Source organism: Sceloporus undulatus, chromosome 5 (genome assembly GCF_019175285.1).
Source record: "Sceloporus undulatus isolate JIND9_A2432 ecotype Alabama chromosome 5, SceUnd_v1.1, whole genome shotgun sequence".
In the NCBI taxonomy this organism is placed as follows: domain Eukaryota; kingdom Metazoa; phylum Chordata; class Lepidosauria; order Squamata; family Phrynosomatidae; genus Sceloporus; species Sceloporus undulatus.
In genome coordinates this window covers 33,406,614-33,433,192 of record NC_056526.1, presented here as the reverse complement: position 1 = coordinate 33,433,192, position 26,579 = coordinate 33,406,614, and the positions used below count along the sequence as shown (strand labels likewise).

The window sequence follows — 26,579 nt, the reverse complement described above, 5'->3', positions numbered from 1 at the left end:
AAATCACTTTTCCTCAAAGTCACTTTAGGTCTAAATGAAGGGGGGGGATCACCAGTAGTGTTCCCACCCTGCAATTTAAAAGCAACCTTGGGTGCACTTTAAATGGAGGAAAAACAGTATGGTGTAGTGGTTTGAGCATAGGACTATCACTCTAAAGACCAGGGATCTAGAGACCAGGGCATACCTCCAAAGTGACCCAAAGCAGCTTTATTTTGGACTGTCTGTTTGGGTCCTGTGTTAGGTAGTCAGAGCATAATACAGTTGGGAATCCCAGCTCAGCCATTTAAACTTACTAGGTGACCTTGGGCAAGTCACACTCTCTCAGTCTCGGAGGATGGCAATGGCAAACCTCCTCTGAAAAACTTGCCAAGAAAACCCTGTGCTGGGTTCATCTTAGGATTGCCATAAGATGGAAATGACTTGAAGGCACACAACAACAAGAAGAATTATCCTTCTCCAGCACTACTGTCCTAATCTGATCTAGCATGACTGCATTTCCTTCCTCCCTTTTTATATCATAAAATTCAGCCACATAGATTTCCTGCATTGCCTCTATACTGGCCATGAGGAGTTAGTGAAGGTGTAAAAGATGCCTTGACATCCTAGGAAGGAAGAAGCCAAAAGGGGTTTTGAAGCTGTAGTGAATTTAGAAAGTCCTTTGTTTTAGCTGTGGGTTGTTTTCTTGGTAATATTTTAATTATGTAAATATATTTTGGATTTAAATTGTATTCCATTATGAATACAAGAATTTTGTATTCTTTTCTTGTATTTTAATTTTGTAATTGTATTTTAGCATTTCTGACGGTGAGCTACCCTTGATATATTTGTATGTGAAAGGCATTGTACAAAAGGCCTTCAGTTAATCAACCAATCTTAACATTATAGGAAAAGAGGTAGAAAACTACACTGGGGATGAATGAACCTCTGTTAAGCTGGAGAAAAGGCTTTGCAACTGGTACCTATGTTTACTTGGGCTCCCATGGCAACCACAGCTCACAAATGGGAATGGTCGTTCCTTAGCAACCATGTTGGTAACTTCATCACAGTTCCACCTCTTTGTCTATATCCTTCCAGACTTGGCCAAGGACCTGCCTGACTTACAAGAACTATTTTGGCACCTCAGTTGAGACCATGGAAGAGGTGAGGCACACTTTTCTGAGGCAAATATAACCCCTGGGCACCTCAGAGACTAAACAACATATCTAACCTCTCCCCCAGGCAGGCAATCACGCAAAGACAAAGATCTTGAGACCCTATATGACTTACACAAAGGATCCTGGATTTTAGCCACAAGTCAATGCAGTGAGCCTTGCTGCTCTCTTGCTGCCAGTCCAGGCCACATGTGGCAGGCATGTGAGGCTCTCCTTGGCCACTTTTGGCAACTAATCTGGAGCCACATCCGGTTGGCACCCCTGGGAAATGTCTGGCATGTATATAGCTCATTTGTCGTCATACTGGTGCTCTTCCCAGCCAAGGGTTTTTTGAAACTGGCCAGCCAATATTTATTCCAGCCTAAGGAGACTAGTGGCTTGCTTCAGTACCAGGAGGAGCTTGAGGGGATTAGCCCCCCATTTCAGTGCCAACAGGAGCCAAAGATGAGTAGCCCCTTGTTCCAATGCATAGATCAACCTGAGGAGATTAGCCCCGTGCTACGTTACTTACAGCACCCAGAAGAGTTTACTGATTTTTACCAAGAACTACCACAGCTGGAGGCAACGGTTGATACCATAGACCAGCAGTCAGAGGAACTTAGTCCTGTGCTCCAGTATCTACAACAGCTGGACAAAATTGGTAGTAACCTACTTCAACGGGAGAGCTGTCTCTTGACTTCCTACCCAAGAAATGCCAGCAAAGTGGAGAGTGTGACTCAGGTGAAAATACATGGGGGATGGTCAAGCTCATGTGTGCAATTTTCCAGGTTGTTCAGGGGAAAGAAAGATACTATTATTCCTGTAGGTCATGATTTGGAGAGAGGGAAAGGGGAAGAGATACCAGTAGCAACATGAAAATCTCTCAGTGTCTCAGTTCCACCTCATGCCTTTGAGCTGTATTAGGTGGTGATACTTTTTCTTCACACATGGAACTTCATTCCCATGTTGGTACACACTGTTTCTTAATGCATGATTATTATATTTTGTACACACTCTTCTCCTGGTGTAAATATATGTTTATGCACCTTTCCCCCCCAAATATACACAATTTCAGTTGTGACTATTCATTTACATATATCAGAAGTGGGTGGAGGAAATATCTCTACTCAACAGTTACTTCTCAGTGCTGGGAACCTGAAATATTAATAGTCTTGAAAACTATGAACTGGATAACTTTATTCTGTAAAACAGTTAAAATCAACTTCATTCCCATCCCCAAATGTAATAGAAAGTGTTTACCAAAGGTATTGTTGACTTGAACCTAAACATTTTAGGACAGGTGTCTTCTAGACATTTCAGTCTACAACTCTCATAATCCCTTACAATCAGCTATACTTGATTGGGACTTCTTGGATTTGAAATCTATAACATATGAAATGACAAATCAACCACCAGATTTCAGTAATAATGGAAATTTGGCAGCTGTTTTCATAGTTTCATTCACGCGTAAGTGCTTGAAGTAGTTTCAGGACCAGAAAAGACTCCAGGCATTTATATCCTTATAGCCATATAGTTGTTACACTGGCACAACATGATGAAACTAAATACATCCTGGGATAAATTATTCTTGCCTGGCAGCTATAAAGTCATGAGGCATTTGATTAAAAAAAAAAAAACAAAAAACAAACCCCAGGTCAACTGAACCTTTTGTCAAGTACATGGATCAGAGATATGTTAACACCAAGTTAAAAACAGAAGATGGAGGACAACAGCTAATCTGCAAATTTTACTGTCAAAATTATGAAGATAACAAGGTGTTGAAATCCAGTGTGGTGTAGTGGTTTGAACACTGGTCAATAACTATAGAGGCCATGAGTTGAATCCTTGCTTGGCCATGGAAACTCAGGGAATGGCCTTGGACAAACCACACACATTCAGTCTCAGAGGAAGGACGATATCACACGACTGAAATTGGAAGTATAGTCCAGTGTCATCCTGAATACAATCATGTGTATTCACGTTATTGCGCGAAAGCGTGTCAGCTCACAGTTAAGTAAATTCGGTGAACTAGTGAAGTCACCAACCCTGTTCCTAGGCAACTTCACAGTCAGTGTGCTGTTTTTGGTGTGATGTACATGTCTCCTTTGGGCCTGGTTCCCCTCCCCCCATCTGTTTCCTGTGAAGCCATGCTGCAGTTCCACTTCAATTTTTCTTCCGCTTGTCCTTCAGCATTGCTGAGCGGGGGCTGCTGCCTACTAATTAAGATGCATGGACCCAGAGCTATTGGATAACCATTATATTCACGTTTTAACATGACAAGAGTAAATATATGCTCGTTTCAACGTGAATAGAGCATGTTCTTTCAACCATTCTTCCTGCCCCCCCCCCTCCAACCTCATTTGTAAATTGTGGGGTTCCTTGGTTCCTCTCTCTCTCACTCACCTAAATATGCTATGCTCCAGTCATCTGGAGTCTCACTGAGCATGCGCAAGGGTGCCAATTCGCAATTAAGAACCCACCTATGTGATGGCTTACTTTGCACAGAATCTGGGTTGTGTTCGGGGAGGCCATTACAGTGAATTTAAGGTGTGATAAGTAATCATGTAATTGCGAGAATTTTTGAATTGACCTTGCTATCTTTTCTTTCGAAATTGAGAGCCTCCCGTCCTGTTTGATAAACTCCAAAGGCAAAAGCAAACCCTTTCTGAAAAAATCTTGCCAAGAAAACCCAGTGATAGGCTCACCTTGTTGCCATATTTTAAAACAGGCCTCTGCCTGCTAAGAAGACAAGCCCTCCTCCCAACCACCATCTTGCTTGTCTTTATTGCATGTTGTTCGATTTTTATTGGTTTTTGTGAGGTTGTTTTTATGATGTGTAAGTTTTAAATGATTCTGTGAACCGCTTTGATCACCTTGGAAAAGCGGTATAAAAATAAAGCATATTATTATTATTATTATTATTATTATTATTATTATTAGTCATAAATGCCGGTGGCGCAGTGGTTAAATGCCTGTACTGCAGCCACTCACTTAAAACCATAAGGTTGCGAGTTCAATACCAGCGAAAGGTCTCAAGCTTGACTCAGGCTTGCATCCTTCTGAGGCCACTAAAATGAGTGCCCAGATCGTTGGGGGCAATTAGGTTACACTTTCTAAACTGCTTAGACACTGCTAGTTCAGTATGAAGCAGTATATAAATAAAGCTGTTTGAAGGCCACATAACAACAAAAACAACAAACAAAAACAACAAACATGGATCAGAGAAAAGCCAACAACAAGTTAAAAACAGAAGATGGAGGGCAACATCTAGTTTGCAAACCTGACTGTCATAATTATGAAGATAATAAGGTGTTCAGCAGTATGGTATGACTTGTGGAGTCGTCTAAGATGAATATATATATATATATATATGATAACTAGAATAGTTTAGAAATAACATAAGTAAAAAAATGTATCCTTTTGTTTTGTAAGCCCGAGGGCAGGGAACCGTCTAATTAAAAAGATTGTATGTACAGCGCTGTGTACATTTACAGCGCTTCATAAATAAAGGTTAATAATAATAAAAGACATGCAATGCCCTTTCCCCCCACACATTTACTATAGTGTGTTTGTGTGTAAATCTGTGTGTGTCTAGGTCAAGAAAAACTTATCTTTTCCCTCAAAACATTGGGTTTGGAAAGCAAGGCTGCATCTGCATTGCAGAAATAATACAGTTTATTTAAAAAGTCTGCAAGCAGTGGAATCAAAGTTTTGTTCCTTGCATTTCAAGCAACCTTGCATTTCAAACAACCAGTTAAGTAATGACCCAGGAAGAAAGCCTGTATTGTATGGTAGGATACACAGCGAGATAGTGAGTGACTTTCCCGGGGCCACTCAGATCAATTAGCATTCTATTGCTAATATTACAAACACAAGATTTAATATCAGATCATAAACAGATTTTTCAAAGCTTTGGGAATTTTTTGGCCAGTAGCTGGGAGATTCTGAGACTTATCGCTCACGCTGAAGAAGGGGAGGAGGAGAAGGAGAAGAGGAGGAGGAGGAAGAAGAAGAAGATTTCTCCAAGCTCTGCTTAAATGAAGATCTTAATGCAGGAAGATACATTAGAAAACTGGCCACCATAAATTCCATCTATTTTCAAAGCTCCAGCTTTGTATTAACTTGATATGAAATCATATCAAGTTGTAAGTTCAATATATTGGAGCAGATTACAACAAATCTGTCTGTCTATTTTTAAAACAAGGAATTGTGAGCACAAGTTGAAATCTGGAGACATCTACAGGACAGCTGGTGATACACTATAGTAATGAAATGAATGGGCTGTATGCTGCATGTTGTTGTTTCTTATTATAGAACATTATGAACTGAAAATCCATACTTTCTTTATAATAGGTGCCCATGGACACAGCCTTCCTAACTCCTGCCGCCACATACGATGAAACCAAAATGGCCAACGTTCCAGCAGGTAAGTCACGCAACAATTGAAAGATCTGTGACAGTCTCCCTTGTGAAGAATCACACAGAATTTAATCTGTGGCACTTTATTTGCTGGTGTCAATTAGAAATGGATAGAATGTTTGCTTCTAGTTCTTCCTCAGTTGAAAAAAGGGTATCCCCAATATATCCCCTGTCAGGAAAATCAAAACAGCAGTGAAATCTTGCAGTTTGCATAAAAGGTTTTCCTAGATCAATTCATCTGTACAGTACAGAAATACAGTATATATGAGTTTTTTGTGCAACCCCACCCTCATGTTTCTGGAAACAAAAATCACATATATTTCTGTGAAAAAGAATCCCTTGAAAGATTTCCCAAACTCTGAATGCTGCACAAAAATTGCACAGCAATCTTAATTCTCTTGTTGGCACCAGGCTTTATTCTGTTGATATTTATCTGCCATGAATCTTTTTGGTCTGCTCAAACCAGCTAAGAACACTAATCCAGAAGCCTTCATAAAGTCAAGAATTATCATTGGCCCATTTTGCCCTATCATATAAATGATCCTCCTGGTATGGCTGGTCTCTCTGAAGTTCTTTCTTTTGGCCAGAGCTAGATAGCCATGATCTGATCAAATTCCTGACTCATAATTTTGCTTCATATTTCCCAGTTCAAGACTCACTAATACGTTATTGGATTATGATTCATTTGCAGGTTTGCGTGACAATAAATGAATATAGTCTACAGCAGGGGGGAAATGTATTCATATGGTGTGTGTTTTTAATAAGTTACCAGTTAGTCAGATGGACATATAGATAAAAAGATATATCGATCAAAGAATACAGTCTCTGACCAATGAGACAGTGAAAAATGCTGATTGTAAATTTGCCCTGGAAATGTTTACTTGAAGGGTGGTTTATAAATGTTTTAAAATGCATATATGCAAACCAGTGTGCAAAGAGATCTTGTAGCACCTTTGAGGCTAACTGAAAGAAAAAAACCCTGATATCATGAGCTTTCGTAGACTTGATGCATCATACAGTTGAGAAAGTCGGCTCTAGTCTACAAAAGCTCATAGTACCAGCTTTTTTTCCCTTTCAATTAGCCTCAAAGATGCTACAAGATCCCTCTGCACACTGATTTTCCAGACTAACATGGCTGTGTCTTTAAAAAAAAAAAAAAAAAAAAAAAAAACACACACACACACACACACACCTTGTGTCCAGCTGGTAAAAGGAAGTGACTCATGGATGTATGAGTTGATGAGACACACATTAGTGTGTCTCTCTAGCCCTGTTCAGGCATTGTAATAACAGAGGAGGTAGGGTTAAATGCCTCCCTGTTACCATGTTGGAAAAAAGTGGGGGGGAGGGAGGGAATAATGCCTGTCTAGGGGTTCTGTGTGTTTACCAAAATGATAAGCATATGTTTGGGGGGGGGGGGCAGGGAAACAAAGAACAATATTTTGTTCTTTCAAAGACTCTTGTAGGATTTTATTGAAGAAGGGTCAGAGCTAAAAGTGCCATAAAGTACAAATCCCAAGGACTTGTCTCTGATTCTCTTTTAATAGTTGCATTTAAAGCAGAAAGATGGCAGAAATGTTAAGAAGATGCTCTTGTTCTCAATCATTGGGATTTCTGTTCAGAGCTCAGTTGCTTGACCTTTTGCATTGTGGATGGTAGCAGTGTTCCCAGAGCTTCTCCAAGATACACAAGAGTTGGAGGATATGAAGTTTAGCTTCCCTAACCCAACACAAATATTATGACTGGTGGCAATTGTTATGCATTGCTAAATGTGTGTGGGTGTGGATATGGGTGTGAGTGTCAGCCCCAACCAAATCAAGAACAAGAAACTTACACTGCTCTCCTTTGTGTGGTTACCAGTTGTTTCATGTTTCAGATGAACACAAAAAGCAAAAGTAACCTGTGGTCAGTTACTCCTGATTTCTAACCTTTTCCATGCCCTTCAAACAGTGTACTTAAGTAGCAAATATTAACAGGGGTGGCGCTGAAGTGTCACTGAAAAACAAGAACATGGATTAGCATGTTTGGGCAAGACCACCATTTACAGATTTTAAAAATATCTCTAAAAATACCCTCTATCAGGACCATAACCACTCCTCCAAAGAAAAATCTGTGAGTTCTGTGAGAACTCAGCATGCTCATTTGCTGTGGAATGTAGGGTAGCATCCTGTTAGTGATTTTCAGTTAAGCCTCTGCACATTGAATATTTGTGATGCTACTTCTCTTGCACAAAACCCCTACAGGACTCACCTTCTTCTTGATCCTACCCCACCTTCATGGTCATTTAGTGGTTGATGGAGAACAGAAGGTGTCAAACAAGCAATGCAGGATGACAAAGTTATCTAACAGAATCTTGTGGATTTTCCTCCAGACTTCTTATAGGATGATGTTGCTGTTCTGCATCTGGCAACAGGCACATTGATGTCAGCTGCTCTCCATTGAAAGGGGTCTGCAGGAGGGTGGAAAGTCCTGAACAGAGACCCTGGGACTGTTTTTAAGGTGGGGTGGAGGGAACTCAACATTGGCAGGCAGGATGTTCTTAATGTTGCATACTAGAAGATACGTGCAGGGAGAGGGCAAATTATTTTTCCCATTCATTATCATTCAAACTTACTCAAATATGAAGACTCTTATAAGCACAGAGTATGCTTAAAAGCATCTTCCATGTCTGTAGTGTAGCTTACTCACATATAAGCACATGTAGGCAAGATTGTAGACAGGCTGTATTATTTCTGGAGGGCTCTAACTGCTGCCTTAATATTTCTTAATGTTTGATCATTTAATACACTTTTAATTGATAACACCTGAGCAAAGCTCATCAACATCAAAATCCAGTCCTGCCAAACCAGTGGCAGCTTACCTCCTCCTGCTTAGTCATGGGAGATGTTGAGCACTCTTCCCAGAAGTCCATGGCTCTGTGGAGGGGAAAGGGAAGATGTATCATAGTTCTTCCTGGAGATAATTTTACGATATGTTTTCCAGTGCAGGAACTCAGCCATAGAGTGTTGTTTGGGAAAGAAACCAGAAAACTGAGCTGAGAGAAAAAGAATGAACCAGTATTGGAGAGGAGGGCTAACTGCAACTGGGGTAGTCCTTTTCAAAAGTAAGGACACACACTGAAAGATTCTGTTGCCACTCCAGATTCACTTGCTATACATTACTTTTTGTTTTCCAGAAACGCCTGGATATGGAAACGAGGAGCAGGTCACATCCAACATGACTGGGGTGCAACTCACCAACAAAAGACCTCTCTCAAGGAGCTTCAGTAAGACCTCACAGAAGCACTCCAACAGCCTAGCAGATAACAGAAGCATTATGGGTAGACCTCCAACAATGCCACAGGGTTCCCCTTCCACACAGCATTTCCAAACAAGAAACCACAGTAAACAGAGCCTCAAGCCCAAAACTCCATCTGCTCTATGCATTCACAGTGGGTCACCAAAAACATATTCTGGGAAGAAGGAAAGTCCAGACAGCAATACTCTCAGGGGAGCAGGGAATTATCAAGTTGGGAGGTTCACAAGTTCTCGACAGCCTGCCAATACTTATCAAGAAGAAATGGAAGATGCCCTTAGTGATTCATATGAACAAACAGGAAGGCAGCACCGACCTCTTGGAACCCCATTACTTGGATCTTCCCGAAAAGTCCTAAAAGGCAGCCGCGAAGATGTGAAAGAATCTGGAACCATGTCAAGTGCCAAAGAATCCCTGGCCGCAAGTGGGCAAGATGTCAAAGCAGAAGGAAAATTCCTGCAGGATAAAAACAATTTAATACCTGCCAATATCAAGGCCAAGTATGGCACAGCTGTACTGGAGAAGCTGATTTCTGAAGAACAGGTAGGGGAAAATAATTATTTTACATGTCATAGAATCATAGAATTGGAAGAGACCACAAGGGCCATCCAGCCCAACCCCCTGCCATGCAGGAAACCACAATCAAAGCATCCCTGGCAGATAGCCATCCAGCCTCTGCTTAAAGACCTCCAAGGAAGGAGACTCCACCACTCTCCGATGGAGTGTGTTCCACTGTCAAACAGTTCTTACTGTCAGGAGGTTCCTCCTAATGTTGAGGTGGAATCTCTTTTTCTGTAGCTTACATCCATTGTTCCGGGTCCTATTTTTTGGAGCAGCAGAAAACAAGCTTGCTCCCTCCTCAATATGATGTCCCTTCAAATATTTAAACAGGGCTATCATATCACCTCTTAACCTTCTCTTCTCCAGGTTAAACATACCCAGTCTCTATGTCTCTCCTCATTCTTTTTTAATTGTGGTGCCCAGAACTGGATTAGGATTAGGATACATCAGTAAAATTGGAAATATCAAATGCCAAATGAAAACTACATTATTAGCACCTCACTTTGTATTGACCCTATCAGTTGATTCTTAGTAGTAGTCAGTCAAGCAATCTAAATTTTAACTACCAGAGGTGTTGAACCTATTTTGTGGAAGGCACTCAGCACCTTGGACAGCTCCTGTGAATTTTGACAAACCCCAGAGCAGATTCAGTGGTCCTTTAATACTGAAGCCACTGATGGTACAAGGCACCTTGCCTCCCAAGATGCAGTTTGACTCCTTCATGCCTATATGTGTTCCAGGCACGCCGTGCTCTCTGTGAAGCTGGACTTATTCAAGGGCAGAAACGACTCAGCGATTTGACATTCAGGCCACTAGAGAATCCAATGGCATCTTCACCTTATGCTGATTATTACGAACTAGGATACAACCTGAGGTCCAACATTTTCCAAGGTAATGCCTTTTCTAGATCTATCTGCCTTGATTACAGTTTGGCCCCATTGCAGTTTGAATTGGGCTTGCAGTTTTGAGTTTACAAATATTCCACTACCAACACCACCGTTTCTGTTCTAGATTCAGTGAAAGGTGGGAAAATACTGCCTTTGTTTTACAGGATCATTTTACTCTGAACCAGAGAGAACTGGAATCTTACTTATTAGAAAGATACAGGGCATGAAGCATTATGATTTGTAAAATGGACAAGTGGATGGAGTGGGGCAGCGTTTAATAGAGCTTTCATGTGCAGAAACAGCTGGTGAAGTTTTTCATTACATGGAGATAAATGTTGTCCTATGCTGCAGGTCCAGGGCTCAGTAATATTACTTTTTTGAAGTCCTATTCCAAAAATCCCTCAATCAGACATGGGTTACTCTGACTATGCTGGCTGGACAATTCTGAAAGATGTCATCCAGGAAAAAAAAGAGTCTTCTTCTAAGCTCTTTCCAGTCAAACAGCTGTTAAAGGCATAACTAAAGGAACCTAGACCTGTTTAGAAACTGGCAATAAATGTTCTTTTCATAATAATATCAGGTAGGTTCCTCTTGAACCTTTCTCCTTAGGAAAACTCCAACCTGTTATATTCTTTTCACAGATTCAACCAGCCATTTCCACCATCTTTAAGCTTTCTTGTAGGTTGTTATTTCTTGTAAATGGTTGCCCATTATTATTATTAGTATTAGTGTTAGTGATAGTAGCAGCAGCAGCAGCAGCAATACCAACAGCAGTCTCCTGGGTAAAAATGATGCAGTCCACCAAATGCTATTCAACTGTGGATCCCAGCAGTTTTAGCTAACATAGGTGATTGTGTTGGGAGCTGCAGTCAAACAGTTTCTGGAGGTCTGTATGATTCCCACTCTTCACCTACTAGCAGAATTGGCAGATTTTGAACTGGCTATTTTAACTGTATTTTTAGATACCATGTGATATTCAGCAATTCACAGCTGACACTGAATGTGCATTTGTCTGTTTGTTTATCTGTTTGAAGCATTTTACTCAACTTTTCAGAACAAGCCCCCAGAGTAGCTTGTGTGTGAATGTGCCGTTACATTGCTTATCAGCTTATGGTGACCCCATGAATTTCAAAGGGTTTTCTTAGGCAAGGAATTCTCAGAGGTGGTTTTCCTTCCTCTGAAATATAGCCTACAGCTCCTGATATTTGTTGGTGGTCTCCCATACAAGTACTAACCAGAACCCTGCTTAGCTTCCAAGCCCAGCCAGGATCTGGTGCCTTTGAGGTATTTAAGCCTTCAACTGTGGCTTACATAAAATCAATAATAAAGAAAATAGCTTCTTGCCTGCTAGACTTAAAATCTGAAAGTGACAACACCAAAAGAAAAGGGGCTGAAGAGAGAAGTTTTTGTTGTTGTTGTTGTTGTTGTTGTTGTGTTCCTTCAAGTCATTTCCAACATATAGACAACCTTAAGGCGACCTTGTCATAGGGTTTTCTTGGCAAGTTTCTTCAGAGGAAGTTTGCAATTGCCATTCTCTGAGGCTGAAAGAGTGTGAATTGCCCAGGATCACCCAGTAGGTTTCCATGACCACGCTGGAATTCGAACCCTGGTCTCTAGAGTCCTAGTCCAACACTCAAGGCACCACACCACACTGCCTCACCAGTGGAGGGAAGAGGAAAACACAATCACATTTAGGAACCAATTCTTAAAGTGAGCTAGCATCTCTTTTTGATTAGCCAGAATGGAAGCATTTCAAAGAGGAGATGAACCAAATTGTCTTTCAGCACACCCTATGAAGTGGTTGTGCTTTCTGTTTCTCCTCTGATGCAGTCTAATGGAATGACAGTTGATGGAGATTTTCTCCCAGTGGCCCTGCTTTCATTCCTCTAAAGAAAATTCCTACAGAATTCTTTGATTTCTCTGCTTGTAAAATCAGTTCCCTAACTTCAATTATCATTTAGTCCAAGGATGACAAATTTCTAGCCTGTGTTCATTCCCATTTACCAGTACACTGCTTCTGCTGTTGTCTCCTATCAGTGGCTGAAGATGAAATAGCACTCAAAGTAATAACACAGTTATAACATTACGTTTGTTTAAATGTTAATGTTTAAAAATCCTTTAAAGTTATGCTGTCAAGGGGGGTGAGGGAGGCTATGGATAAAAGGATATAAACTTGCAGCTGGTCTGTTAGTCAGATAGGAGCAGTATGAAATAGTGTTAGGTCCATCAGAGACAGGGTGAAGACCAGTTAGGAAGAAGGGAACCTGAACAGAGTTTAAGGAGCTTGGAGTATGGAAAGATTTCAGGAGTTACTGCTTACCTTCCTTGTTATATAATAAATGTTTTTATTTTCTACATCTTTCTCCATGTTTTATTCTAGTAAGTGATAAGGAGAACTGATCACACTTTAACACGCTGAACCAACTGATCAACACAATCATTTGTCCACAGTCATGGGTGCAGTACAGACCACCATAAACTGGCATACCGGAACCAATTTTATGGTTAGGGAGCGTACACCAACTGCATGCTCCCTAACCCTAGTAGGTGCGGGTGGCGTAACAATGGCATAAGTGCCACACAGCATCTGCACGGTGCCGCATGCCACTTATGTAATAAGTGCACCACTGGCAACTCACGATGTCATTGTGGCGCCCAAAAAAGAACCCAGAAATACTGGGTTCTTTTTCCTCTGCAGTGACGGCACACCGTTTGGGGGCTGCATTGTCCCTGCAGAGGAAAATAGGCCGCCGGCAGGCTGCCCTTTTGGGGCAGTCTAGCCCAGGCAATGGTGACTTTGAGGTAACAGACCTAGAGAGGGAATGTGAAGTTTAACAGGACAATGTGTATGGCAGGAGCCCAAATATTGGAACTGTGGTGCCAACCTGGAAAAGGGTCCATCATATGAGTGAATGAACTTTATATTAAAGGGCTGAGTGTTTGCTAGAGAATGATTGGCTACATTAGGCTGCACTTAACAGGATGTAAAGAGTTGTAATTTCTAGTGCAATGGTTCTTATCCTAATGTAGTGGCCATTGCCTTCCTCTGAGGCTGAGAGTATGTGCCTTGCCCAAATGCTCTTTAAATATTTAAAGGGCTTTCACAAAGAGGAGGGTGCTTATTTGCTACCCCAGAGGGTAAGACCAGGTCTAATGATTTTAAGTTACAGGAAGATTCCAACTGAAGATTAGAAGAAACTTCTTGCCAATAACAGCTGTTTAGCTATTAGTTACCTAAAGAGGTGGTGGGGTCTCTTTCTCTAGACATCATCAAAAAGGGGATAAACAGCTAGCTGCTGGAAATGCTGTTGCTGGATTTCCTACAGCATATGAGGCCCCTTCCGAGTCCGACTTGTGTATTTTTTTTTCTTGCAGGAGGACCAATAGAAAGCAAAAGCCTGATGAAGGATTCTTATACCCCAGATGTGATAAAAAGAGCAGTTTGGGACCCCAAACACTGGCATGGAAGGAAAACTGATGACCTAGGTAAGGAGCCCTAGATTTTGAAGAGAACAAAGGAAAGCTAGGAGGAGGTTGAAGGCAAGTGCTCCATCAACCAAGCACCTTCCCTCAAATCTGTAATATGGGGGATAACAGTAATACCCATATGCTTTACAGGGTTATTGTAAGGATTACAAAGATAATGCTAATGGATCACTCAGGAAAGCGAGCTATATATAAATACTTAGTATTATAATCTAAACATTTGGATTTCACCCAGTTCAGAGCTTGGAAAGCTCACATCAAATGCTTTTGTGCATATTTAAAGAAACTTTTGCAATCTTTTCCCATTACAGGCAGCGATAAGAATCTGCCACATTTGTTAAGTCTCCATGGCTAGTTAGGATTATGGCATTTCTATCCAAACGATAACATACAAAGCTTGGTCTGCATTTCTAAATCACTGCACACAAACCTCTGCCTCTTGATACCCTCTTGACCTTTTGTCTTTATTGGCCCATACCCAAACTTTTCTGAAAGCAACCTTTCAATCCTGTTGTTTTCTAAAAGATGCATAGCAAAAATCCAAACTCTTTGGTGTGTTTTATTTTTAATGCTTCTCAACAGGGAGATGGTTCCAGAAAAACGCCCTAAACCTTAATCTGCAAAAAGCTTTGGAGCAAAAATATGGGGAGAAGAACAAAGGCGGCAAATCCTAAGAAGGAGTAAAAGAGGCATGCAAGCCCTCTGTGAAAGATATGTGCACTCCCTGGCAGTGGAATAAAACCTCCTTGCAGCCTCAGATTTAGTGTGTTTGTTATGTGCATTGGTAAAACAGCAAATAGGGTTTGTTCACTGGGACAGGGAAGAAAAATATGTGTTACACTCAAGTCCAGAAATACTTAAGTCATTCAGCTTTATTGAGGACAACATACTCAGCTGCTCAGCACATGCCTAAGAGAGCTGCCACAGTTTCAGAGAAACTCAAGACAACTGCCCTGATTTCAGTCCTCCCCCCCTTTCCTCATCCTGTTCAAGTTTTCTAAAAGGGGCAGTAACATAATAACAATGAATCAAAACGATGTTTGTAAATTAACAAAAAAGTAAGGCAAATTCAGCTAATTTTCACACCTGCTATTGAGCAGAAAGCAAAAAATCTGTCCCACTTGCTCATGGATTTGAATTGCTCAAGATCTAAGACATATTTGAATTCTGCTCAATTTTCCAGAAATGCACTTTGGAAAAGGAATTTTGTAACAGAATGCTCCCCCATCTGCACCAGCAAAATTCAAAAGGTACAGCTCTTCCTGGTATGTTGTACTTGCCTGCCCTGCCCTACAAGTACTAAATATGAAGGGCCTCTCTGAAAAAAGGGGTGGCAACTCTAATCCAGCACTCAGGTGGTTGAATAAATCAAGATGGTTGTTAAAAATCAGGAGCCTCGGGGGGGGGGGGGGGTAGTGGCAAATGAATGAATCTAGCATTTCTCCCACATTCAGTAAAACACTCATGTTCTTTTCATTATAAATATGAGTAAATGTATGCATTTGGGTAAGTTCTTATCAAAACCACCTTCAACCATCTCTCTTCTTGAGCATTCAAAATCATTTTTGGATATCAGCAAATGCAGTTTTACAGGGCACAGAGTTGACTCTAATACCTATTCTTTCCAGTAGTTGTTAAAGAATTGAAAAGTTTGCAACTGGAAGATCAAATAAAACTGTGTAGAAGTTCTATTTAGAGGATATGATGTATAGATGTGTGTAGGAAAGGAATACCAGAAAAGCAGGGGTGAAAGGAAACCAAATATGAATGAAAAATTACTCCGTTTTTCAGAGAAAATATCCTCAGCCAGTCACATTCCTAAACTCATTATAAACATCCTGTATCTATAGAACTTTTCTTTTATCAATCTTATCTGCTGTCAAACATCTGTGTATCTCCCACGCAATCTCTTACTTATTGCAAAGAATTTGGGCTTATGTTCTTTGGCAGTGGCAGCTGGTGGCTTCTTTGTCATTGGGAAGTCCATGTGTTGCAGGTTTTAGCCCACATGAGCTATGCAAGGTGCTGAGCATAGCCTGATCTTGGTTCAAAAACCTTGGATATTATTCCTTTGGAGTAAAACCTAGAGTGGATTCACCATGCCACTGATGCAGAGGCCACCATCCACTACTGTTTCTCAGTGTACTGTCAGCATCAGAATGTTGCTGAGGTCTTTGGAGCACTGTCAAGTATCACTTTGAATGAATAAAGAGCACAGTCTAAGACATTCTTATCATAATAAATTGAAAAGGCTATTTTTTAAAATAATAATTCTTGCAATGCCTGGATTCTGGGATTTGTAGTCCAAAAAAATTACTTCTCTATGCACTGTGCACTAGGCTTATGTGCCTGAACAGTGAGGGGAAATCTTGTCAACAGCTGGGTTCACAATTCAAATGCCTTTTTAATCCCAGTTTTTCCCTGGTCCGATAAAGTCTTAAGAGACTGGGTCAATAAAGTCCTGATAACCTTGAATTCCATAGCATACAATATAAAACCATTTCATTAAGCCACTGACAGTACTGGTTTTCCTGGTCTAACCAGAATTTTTGGACTACAACTCCCAGAATCCCAGTGCTGGGGGACCCTAGCAGTTATAATCCAAAAAGTAAATTTCTCAAGCTCCATTTATAATGGTAGCTATTGTCCAAGGGCCATCCTAGGTCACACATCAGTTTTTTAACCAAGTAACTTGTCATCTATTTTTTCTGAACAAATGTTCCATACATATTAAGTATGTTAGATTGTAGTCTGTGCCAGTTTCACCTGGTCTGATACTGATTACTAAACTTATGTTTAGATTACCTTTAATCATAGAATAATAAGGCAGTTCATAAAAAAATACCAATACAATAAAAGAGGACACCAGTATCAATAGTTCAGTACAGATATACCTCAGTTAATGATGTAGATGTGATCATGGGCATTACAACTTTAACAGAAGCAACTCCTTCCAATATGTTCTTAAAAATGAGCATAGATCTATAAAGAGGAGTTCAACATTTTCAGCAATGTTTTTACTCAAAACTAAGAATATATGTGCATGAGATATGAAGAAAAAAAGAGGTCAGGTAAGTCAAATAAAAACATGTTGTTTCTTTTTTGAACCTTCTAGAGACCACTTGAGAGCTTCTTCCAAAATTCAAGCATTCTTCCAAGGATGACCTTTTCTTTCACCAACCTCTGCTTTCCTTATGATTCCCATTTTGGTGGCCAAATTTATAGAGGTATCCTTGCTTACCATGCTGAGGGTAGCTGGTTAGGCAAGTTTGTCAGCTCTCCCCCTTACTCTCTATTTTCCTCTTCATACATGCTTAGTAAGGGGCTCTGGAGGCAACTACTATTTAGCTTGCCTGTTGTTGGCAGGTGCACACAGCTACAGTAGAATCAGCTAGAGTAGAATCCCATTCTAGCCCAATGTAAGTTTTATTGCATTGTTTACTGCAGACATCTGCTTCAACCTCACACCAAAAGTCTATGTTACTCCGATCTTCTTTCACCAGCCTTCTAATGATGGTGCTGCTTTAACAATTTCCAGCTAAACAGAGGACAAAGAAGAAAGGAGTGCTTGGCATGTATTTAAAAAAACCCACTTTGTAAAAAAGATTCCCACTCTCAGAGGTTTTGTTAACTGAGATATGGCTGTATTTTGTATTGTAAGGCAGTGTAGCATCCAAAAAAAATTTTTTATAAGTAATAAGTGTGCAAGTTAGAAAATGGAAAGCAGAGAGTTTTTTAAATAACAGTAAGTGGTAACTGACAACTTTTTGGGTGACTTTGGAATTACGCCAAAGAGAGTTGTGACTGTTTGATCATCTCACACACCATTCACACATCCATACCACACACAATCTCTTTCCTTATGTTCTCTCTCTCTCTCTCTCTCTCTCTCTCACACACACACACACACTCACTTGCTTTCCAGCACCTCACCTCTGCTGATCCATGTTGAACTGCCAAGGGAAGGGATTCCTCAACCCTGTCTCCACTGGCATAAGGGTAAATTTTGAAGTACAAGCCTTCTTCAAGACAATTACTATAGGAACACTCTCACAGAGTGTTCAAAAACAGGCAGCTCTATTGATCTAAAACTATTTCTAGCAGTTATCTCCACCAGAAGCAGATATTTTGTAAATCTAACAGTTCTTGCCACTCAAGGCCAAGCCATCCTCTCCTCAAATATTTTGGATTGCAATAGGGAATGCCTATAATATATTGTTTCTGGGAGAATTCATTCCTCTTCCAAGTACTGTGGGAAATAAAACTAAATGCAGAGGGAACCATCCAGTCCAAGTGGAGTGCAGGATAACATCACAGTCCCTGCTCATCAAAAGACCCTGGGATGTCAGCCCTATGGCCCAGCCCCACAACCCCACTGACCCCTTCATGGTTTAATGTAGGTCAGGTGAGGAGGACATGGCCTTTTTATCCCCATCATGGCACACTGGATGGAGACATTTAAACCTCACATTTTGGCAGAGGTGAGAAGGAAATCTGTAGCTTGCTTCTACCAGGTTGGCTGTCATCAAGAGGCTTTGTGACTTTAGAGCCAGTTTGTGAAATGTTGTGCTCTGCAGTTCCCACTGGATTCTTGGGGGTTTCCTTGCTGGGCTTGAAGCCAGGAAAGAAGCAGTAATCTCCCACTTGGCTTAATAAAACAGGGCTCTTGTTGTCAGGGTTGAATATAAGAAATCCCTTGTTGAGCTTGGGGTCCTCTGAGGAGAAAGCAAGTCCTTCCTTCAGCATAGATCCTGGGGTCACAGAAAGGCTCATAATGTAGTCATCAAATGCTTCTTGGGATGCTGCTGAAGGAACAGTTGGTATTTGTCCCTGAGATGATAGCACAATTTCTGGTTTCTTCTGTCCCATCTTAGAGCTTGAGAGATCTGCAGTTGTTTCAGGTACACCTGTTGCCATATTAGTGCAGTCAGTGATCCTTTTCTCTGAGGCCAAAGCAGGTATCCAAAGTAAAGAGCCCTCTTCTTTGCTTATTGATAAATTTTCAGTGGCAATGTAATCCAAAGCTCCATTTTGACCAAGGCTGTTTGTCTCAGGAAGATGCTGTGGTCTCTCCTCTTTGCTTTTTTCTTTCCCTGATTTATCTCTTTGAGATCCTTCTTGCCTTTTCAAATGTTGCTGCTTCTCCTCCTCCCACTCATCACTGATAGCAAGAAATAATGGAACTGCCCCCTTTTCTTTTCCCATTGGTAGCTGCTGGGGGCACAAGCAACGAGGCAATCCCATATGTTTCTTCATTTTTTCTGTTGGTGGAGCTTGCACATCCTGTGAAATATCAGGTAGAGAAGATTCTGGAGGGCAATGTAAGTATGGACCATCATAATCAAAAATCTGAATCTTATGATTACTGATAACTTTCTTTTCAGCAGCACTTTGTGTCAAAAATTGGCCAGCTTTGCTTACAGTTGGGAGTCCGACTTTTTCCATAGTCTGAGAAGAAATTGGAAATTGTTCTGTTTTCCTTAACTCAGCTGGGGGAGACTCTGGATAGATTGCTAGCATTTTCCTGTGGCAAAGAAAATAAATAAACAGCAATGTCAACCAACAGTTTTCAGCAAAGGCGGAACATGACTTTCTTTCAAGGAAACATGCACAACTTCCACTACCCAATTTCCAGCCCTCCTCTGTCACCTCTGGATTTTTATAGGTCTAGTGAAGAAGCAATGGCACTCACTTCTCCAAGAAACTTTTCCATTTCACATCAAGTTGAATAAAGTGAAACTCATCCATCAAAACTGGATGTGCATGTATTAGTTGCCTCCTCAGACTCTATCCTTAACAGTCAGACCCAGTGTAAGGCAGGTCCCTAAAAATGCATTAAAAATGTCCTTTGCATGTCTACTCAGTCTACCCTATGGCATTCAATGGGGGTATGCTAGTTTAGGTAAGTCTGTATAGAACTGTAGTCTCTGTTGACAGTGCAGACACCCTGCTGAAACATATCATATCTTGATAGCAGGAGTGTAAGACTTCACTGCTTAATTGCCACATGTGAGAATGAACACCTTCGAATCTTTTCTTCCCATTGTGTCAGCTCATGAGAGTTTTTGCACATTATTTTATGATTTTTTCACATTTGGGAACTTTATGAAAATTTTGCTTTATTTACAGAAAATATATCATTTTGGCACAAAATATAATAGTGTGGAGGGTTGCACGTTTGCTGCGGCTGAGGAGGAAAACATTGGTTTTTTAGCTGTCATGCAAAGGGAAAGAATTCTGTATGAGTTGTTGTTTGTTGTGGTTGTTTTTACCAATGAGAAGTCTTGGTGTGTCTCAACATGTGGAGAAACCATTTTCCATTGAGAATGAGAACATTTACAAATGTTCTTTATATTCCTAATTGGTAATGCTTTAGATGATAGTAGATGTCTCAGCTTTATATGCTCACCTGTAGCTCTGGCTATTTCTGTCTTCTGGGTCATCTGGTAATGCCACTTTCTGAAAAGAAACAAGGGGAGATGGTAGCCTTACCCAAACCAATAGGAGGTGGAGTAAGGAACTAGAACAAAAGAATCAGTATAATGAATACAAATTAAACAGGTGTATGTTTATATGTTAGTCTGTCATTCTGTCCATCGATCAATCACAAAGTAATGTTCACATATAGTAGTAATCCAGGGCATTTCTTGGGTGCCTATGTGCTTGATTAGCACCTATACACAATTGACCTCACAAACTTTCAGATCCTCTCTTCTACATCAATAGAACTGGTTTGCAACACATGCATGAACATGTCTATTTCAAGGTTGCTACATTGAGTGGGGGGAAGGCAGTTCCATGCCTCTCAGTGAAACCACCAAGAAATGAACTCTGCTATGCAAGCCTGGGCATGCTTTCATCTCTTTCCTTAACTGCTGTCATCTCATATTTCCCAGCGTTGGTCATTTTTACAAGTTTGTTCTTGCATGTTATGGAAGCATTTAGCAAATTGGGATGGGTTGGTATGAAACAAATAGAGATGTCAGGTGTGCGCACACAACCCCCCCTCCCCCCCGAGAGCATTTAGAGTAGCTATGGTGAATGTGCAGCCCTCTAGACTGCAACTTCCATCATGGCTTGACATGAACTATACTGGGAGTTGCAGCCCAAAAATGTCTGGAGGGTCATTCATTCTGCACCCCTAATTTAGAGGATCAGAATCCCCATACCAAGTTGATTCTTGGCTGTCTGAGGCTAGGATCAAACCATATTCAGAAGAAGAATCTGAAAGCAGTGTCATGGATGCATGACAGAAGCAGCATGATCTGGCCTGCTGTTTTGTTGATGCTTGCACTTGCAGGGTGCTAGCAATTTTGCAGATGGCAGTTATCATAGGTTACTGTAGACAGGGTAAAGGAAAGTGATGCTGCTTTGAATATGTAAATAAACTTTCCTTTCCTTATTGACTTAGGTTGTTAACTATATTGATTTAAGGTGCTGTTATTGGTTTTAGTTCTTCAGTTTCTTGATTGAATGATCTAGCCAAATCTTGTCAAAGGCTACCAGGTTTAACAGAAAGAGAAGACCATCTATGGGATGAATAACTGTTGGCTGAAATCATATGTGTATGCATAGTTTGCATGTACAGTCCCACATCCTCCCATCATCTGGCAGCTAGGAGAGGTCTCTTTTACTTTCATATACCAGTAAAGAGGGGAATGGGGAGGTTGGTTTATACTATGAAGATGCATCTGATCTCATCTTGGTCTGAAGGGAAGAAATAAAAGTGAGCTTTTCCCTTCCCACAGCAGCTCTGACCTACCAGATCTTCATGGTTTGAATTGCCTCCCACACCTTCTCTCTGTTTTTCACAATCAGTAGCAGCTTTTTCTTGACTTTCAGGCACAGACTGTTTTTGGAAGGTAGACTTACTTACACAGGATAATAGGATGCTGGCATTTATGTGTTAATGCATCTTTACAGGATCTGCCATAAATGGTTCTAGCATAAAAGGGCCTAACTGGAATAATGTTTCCTTATATCCTTCATCCCTTCACATCACTCTTCTGCAGATAGGCTGGTGACACTTCAAATATAGAAGACTGCCTCCTGCCTTCTTACAGGCATGGGCAAAGTGTGGCTTTCCAAATATTGCTGGATTTCAACCCCCATCTACCCTATGTAGGATACCCAATGGCAAGGAATGTCAGGAGTTGCAGTCCAACAGCATCTGGATGGCCACACTTTTGCCTGTTGATGCTTGTATTATCTATATGGCTTTGCCTAATGATAGGCTGGTCCATTCAAAGTCTTTTACAAAGTCAACTACATACTGTAGAAGTATCGTAGGAGAAATTATTCATTTAGTAGCTCTATGAAAAATCTATAAAAAGCAAGAACTTCAAACAAGGAACTCCAAGGGAGTTGACAAGGCAGATTCAGAGATGCTCATAACCTCTATCCAAAGAGAAGCTTTCCTACCTGAAAAACGCCTGGGAGCAGAAGTGTCCTGGGTGGACTTGGGATGCTTGCTTCCCATTTTCTTTTCTTGCTGCAGAGAAAAATATGAAAACAGCATTAATATATTGGACAAACTAGAGTCTCATCTGTTTTTTCAACTTCTAATCAAACTGGAGCTAATATTTACAAATGCTACACAAAACAACTTCTGAAAGGAACTCTATGTGGTATTGGTAGTGTAAACAGCAGCTTTCATCCCATTTACTGCTTTCCAAGTAATTGTTTTAAGAGGGCTATAGAAAATTATATTTTAAAAATAACATAACTAGTTGTCTTCCAAAAGAACCTCATATGTTTATCAGTAAAGTAAATCTGGGTTCTTCGTTTTATGGCCACCATGAAGAGACTATGCCTCTTGGTGGCAGGTGTATGCCATGGTTGCTCATTGACAGGGCTGATCACTGTAAATATTTCTGTGGGGATATTAATAGAGGTGTAGTAAAAACCCATACAATCTACACAGTGATCTACTTCATGTAAAAACACTATATATTAATAACCATACAAAGCAATCTAAATCAGCCTTCAAATGGTAGCTACAATTTTGCAGAGGGCACACAAATCTCTTTAGATCCCTTCCCATTTGGAAAAAGGCCTGCTGCGGTTGTTGCTGCACACCTTCCAGTCATTTCCAATTTAAGGTGACTCTAAAGCAAACCTATCACTGGGTTTTCTTGATAAAATTTGTTTAGAGGCGGTTTGCTCTCACCTTCCTCTGAGGCTGAGACAATATGAATTGCCCATGGCCACGCAGTGGGTTTCCATGGCTGAGCAGGGATTTGAACCCTGGTCTCCAGAGTCCTGCTCCAACACCTAAGCTACTAAAACCAGCTGGATCTCAGAAAAGGCCTGAGTGGGCACCAAAAAACCATTGAGGGTGTACCAAAAATATCACTAAATGCAGTTAAACAGACAATAGTGTTCCCCCAGAGGTTCATAGGGTGCTATTGATAATTTCTGGAACAATTTTTTCAGCTCTGTTTTTTAGGGGACACAGGACCATTTGGAGGCTTCCTGAAGTCCACAGATTGTACTTTGCCTGACTCAGTCTTAAGTCTTGAATCAAGAAAGAGGAGCATATACTGCATTCAGTTTTTTAAAACAAAAGCAAAACCTCAATTTCTTTTCCTCTTGAATATGAGTTAATGTTTGAATTTTGGTGAATTATGCAAAAGCAAACAAAATGCTTGCACTGGCTTAATTCAATAGCTGCATCTATTCCCAGCATGAAAATATATCCCCCCCCCCCCCCGGCTCTTTTCAAGGTGTTTCAAGATGTTTTCAAGATAAAGAGCTCTTTAGAAAAAAGAGGTAATAGCCCCAGTTCAGACCTGCAAACAGGGATTCAGACTGAGACTTCTAAGGGTCAGCTGCTCAAAGCACTTGTCAGTTGCAGTTTCTCTCACTTTTAGGTTGTTTAATTTTCAGCACTTTCTAGGTTGAACTTGAAAAAGTTTACACATTTGGATGAATTCTTCAAAACCAGGCTGAAACAAAATTGTCATCTGCTCCATTTTCATCGCCCTCCCTCAACCAATGTATACATGTACCATGGGCCTTCATATTTTTTGCTGCATAGGCTTACCTAAGAAGATATTTATAGCAAAAGTAGAGGCCCGCCATTAATAAAATGATAAAAATCACTCCTATCAGTAGAATAACCCAAGGTGGAAAAACTGAAAGAGAACAACAAATCACAAAAAGAAATTCATTAAAGATCAACCAAAGGGATAGTTAATAACCACATTTTTACAAAAAAAATTTAAAATATATTTTGTTTGATTCTTCAAGACCAAGCTACTGCTTTGGATTACAACACAAATGCTTTGGATTACAACACAGACAGTTTACAATTTTGTTGCTGGAAATTCCATCCCCTCATGAAGATTCATCAGAGGTGGAAGATGACACTATCACATTTGTCCATTAAAAACTACCAGTAATTTGATGCTGACAGCCTTGGATGTACACTGAATTACTGATAAGACCCAGAAAAAAATGAGGGATGCATGGCAAAAAGACTTTTGGATTGGATTAGTGCAATGTACTCTTAAATGGAGATGCCTTTAAGAACAATTGAGAAACCAATCCAAAATACTGGTGCCTAATATTACTAGTGAAATAGGGAAAATAAAATGGTGGCCAACTGACTGGAAATGTTAAATATACATCCTCTTTCATAAAGAAAAGAGACACAAAAGACTGCAACAACTATATGACAGTAGCATTAATTTCCCACACAAACAAAAATTTGGGGCTATACAGACAGCCCAGTAAGGGGGCGGCTTTATGCCACCCCTGGAAGCACTGGATTGGGGCCATAGTAACTGCATGCGCAGCCCTGTGGCCCCAATCCAGCATTTTTCCGGAACAAAGAGAAGCGGCAAAATGCCACTTCCCTTTGGCCTGGAAAAGGGGTGCCCTGCGGTTTCATGCCGCTGGGTACCCTGACCATACGGAGGAGAAAGGGGTGGCCCTCTTCTCCTCTAAATAGTTGGTGCAGTTGTGAAGTGGTCATGCAAACAATCTGCTACCAGGAAGAAGCTGTCTAGAGCAACTTCTTCTTTGCAGCATCATAAGGACTGCAACACAGCCCTATAATGCCACTTCCTCTGTGCAACGTGTGGATGCTGCACATCATGCATGTCATCAAGGTGGCCCCCATGTGGACAGGAGGCTGCCATGATGATGGCAGCAGCACGTTCTAGGGCTCCAGACCATGCGGTTGCTGTGCAGTCTGGAACCCTAGAATCGGCAGTGCCACGCTGCTTCGTGCCCATCTATACCGGACCTAAGCTTAAAAATCTGCAACATAAATAAAAATTGTATATGGAATGAGAAATCCTAGAGGTACAAGTGGGGTTCAGGAAGGCACAGGTACTAGGGACCACATAGGAAATATACAATAGCTAATGTAGCACACCAATAGGTTCCAAAAAAAAAAAAAAAAATCAGCATGTGCTGTAGCAAAGCCTTTGAATGCATAAATCACAAAAAGCTATGAAATGCTCTTAAAGACATGGGAGTGCCACTACATGTCATAATCCTGATGAGAAATCTACTTAAGACAGGAGGCCACTGTTAGGACAGAATACAGAGAAACAGAGTGGTTCCAAATTGGCAAGAGGTCAGGCAAGTCTGACTATTATTACTTTACTTGATCAGCTTGTATGCAGAAAATATCATACAAAGAGCAAGTTTAGACTTAGAAGCAGGAGGAGTAAAGACAGGAGGAAGGAACATCAGCAACCTAAGTTATGCAGATAACACTATACTACAGTACCAGCAGAAAACATCATGGACTTGGAACAATTACTAAGGAAGGTCAAGGAAGAAAGTATAAAGTCAGGATTGCTGCTGAACATAAAGAAAACAAAAATAATGACCACAAAGGATCAACATAAATTCAACTTAGATAATGAAGAAATTGAAATAGTTAAAGATTTCAAAGTGCTACTTTGAACCTTAAAGATCTACATGCAGTAAGTGTCATGGAGCAAAGTTCTAGCTCCTCCACATTTTTATAAATGAGGAAAAATAACAACATCTATGAGAACACCATTTGCCAGCCCAGTGTGCTCAAGGGCAGTAAGGTGGTTGGCACAAGAAAAAGTTTTTAAAAATCCCTGCAAAATTTAGCGGAGCAACTTTTTTGGATCTAAACTTCCATGCTTGCAGGAACATTGGCAATGGTGGCTTGCCAATGTTACTTTTTCAAGATCTTTCCTCCTGGGGTGGGGTGGGGGGGTGCCTATTCAATAATATTCTGTTTGTGGTTTACCATTGTTTGTGGTCCACTGAAATTCCTTGCTCCATTCACTCCATGGCCCATCACAGCCATCTTCATGCACTTTTGCCTGTACTTTTGCTGTGTAACTCAAACCTGGCTGCAGGAACTCTGATGTAAAGGTATACTCTTTCTCACCAATACCAGCATTGATATATTTGGCCTGAGAAAAGAAAAGAATAAGAAAGGGGGATGAGGAAGGAGAGGAAACTTTGAAAAATTGCCTTTTAAAAGCTATATCTCCCACTGACCATGTTGGCTGAGACATTCTTGGAGTTATAGTCAGAAAAACTAACATTTGCACTGAATACGTTCATTTCATCTAGAGGAAAGCAACCTGTTACCAGTGATGTAAATTTCTCTCTTTATTCTTTCTGTCCTTGAACAGGGAGTGGGAAATTATATTACTCTTCTTGCTCCTCACAATTCCTTACAAATTCTCAAAGAATGAGGAATATAAAACACTCATCTGTTTTCCCTTCCCTAACTCTTCTTGCAAGTAGTGGTGTGCACCATAAATTTCCTTTCCCAGTGTCTAACAAGAAAGTATGGCCT

The 26,579-nt window shown here is 40.6% G+C and overlaps 2 protein-coding genes across 4 annotated transcripts in view; one reads left to right on the top strand and one right to left on the bottom strand.

The window, feature by feature from the left end:
* Window positions 1-1,020: 1,020 nt before the first annotated feature.
* TEX33 (testis expressed 33) lies at window positions 1,021-14,525 on the top strand. 2 transcript variants are annotated; one of them, XM_042469472.1, is made up of 6 exons: window positions 1,021-1,140; window positions 5,484-5,556; window positions 8,725-9,386; window positions 10,145-10,295; window positions 13,667-13,777; window positions 14,360-14,525. In XM_042469472.1, the coding sequence occupies exons 1-6, from the start codon at window positions 1,132-1,134 to the stop codon at window positions 14,449-14,451; spliced, it is 1,098 nt and encodes a 365-aa protein (XP_042325406.1). In that variant the 5' UTR covers window positions 1,021-1,131; the 3' UTR covers window positions 14,452-14,525. The 2 variants fall into 2 exon arrangements, with proteins under 2 accessions (XP_042325406.1, XP_042325405.1); XM_042469471.1 differs by having other exon boundaries at window positions 1,051-1,871.
* Window positions 14,526-16,709: 2,184 nt separating this feature from the next.
* CSF2RB (colony stimulating factor 2 receptor subunit beta) overlaps window positions 16,710-26,579 on the bottom strand; it is a 36,443-nt gene continuing 26,573 nt past the window's right edge. For both annotated transcript variants that reach the window (XM_042466485.1, XM_042466486.1), the window contains exons 10-14: window positions 26,019-26,187; window positions 23,823-23,913; window positions 22,199-22,268; window positions 20,187-20,236; window positions 16,710-19,301 (exon numbers count right to left, since the gene is read on the bottom strand). In XM_042466485.1, coding sequence (XP_042322419.1) covers window positions 18,236-19,301; window positions 20,187-20,236; window positions 22,199-22,268; window positions 23,823-23,913; window positions 26,019-26,187 — 1,446 coding nt within the window. In that variant the 3' untranslated portion in view covers window positions 16,710-18,235. The remainder of the gene's footprint in view (window positions 19,302-20,186; window positions 20,237-22,198; window positions 22,269-23,822; window positions 23,914-26,018; window positions 26,188-26,579) is intronic.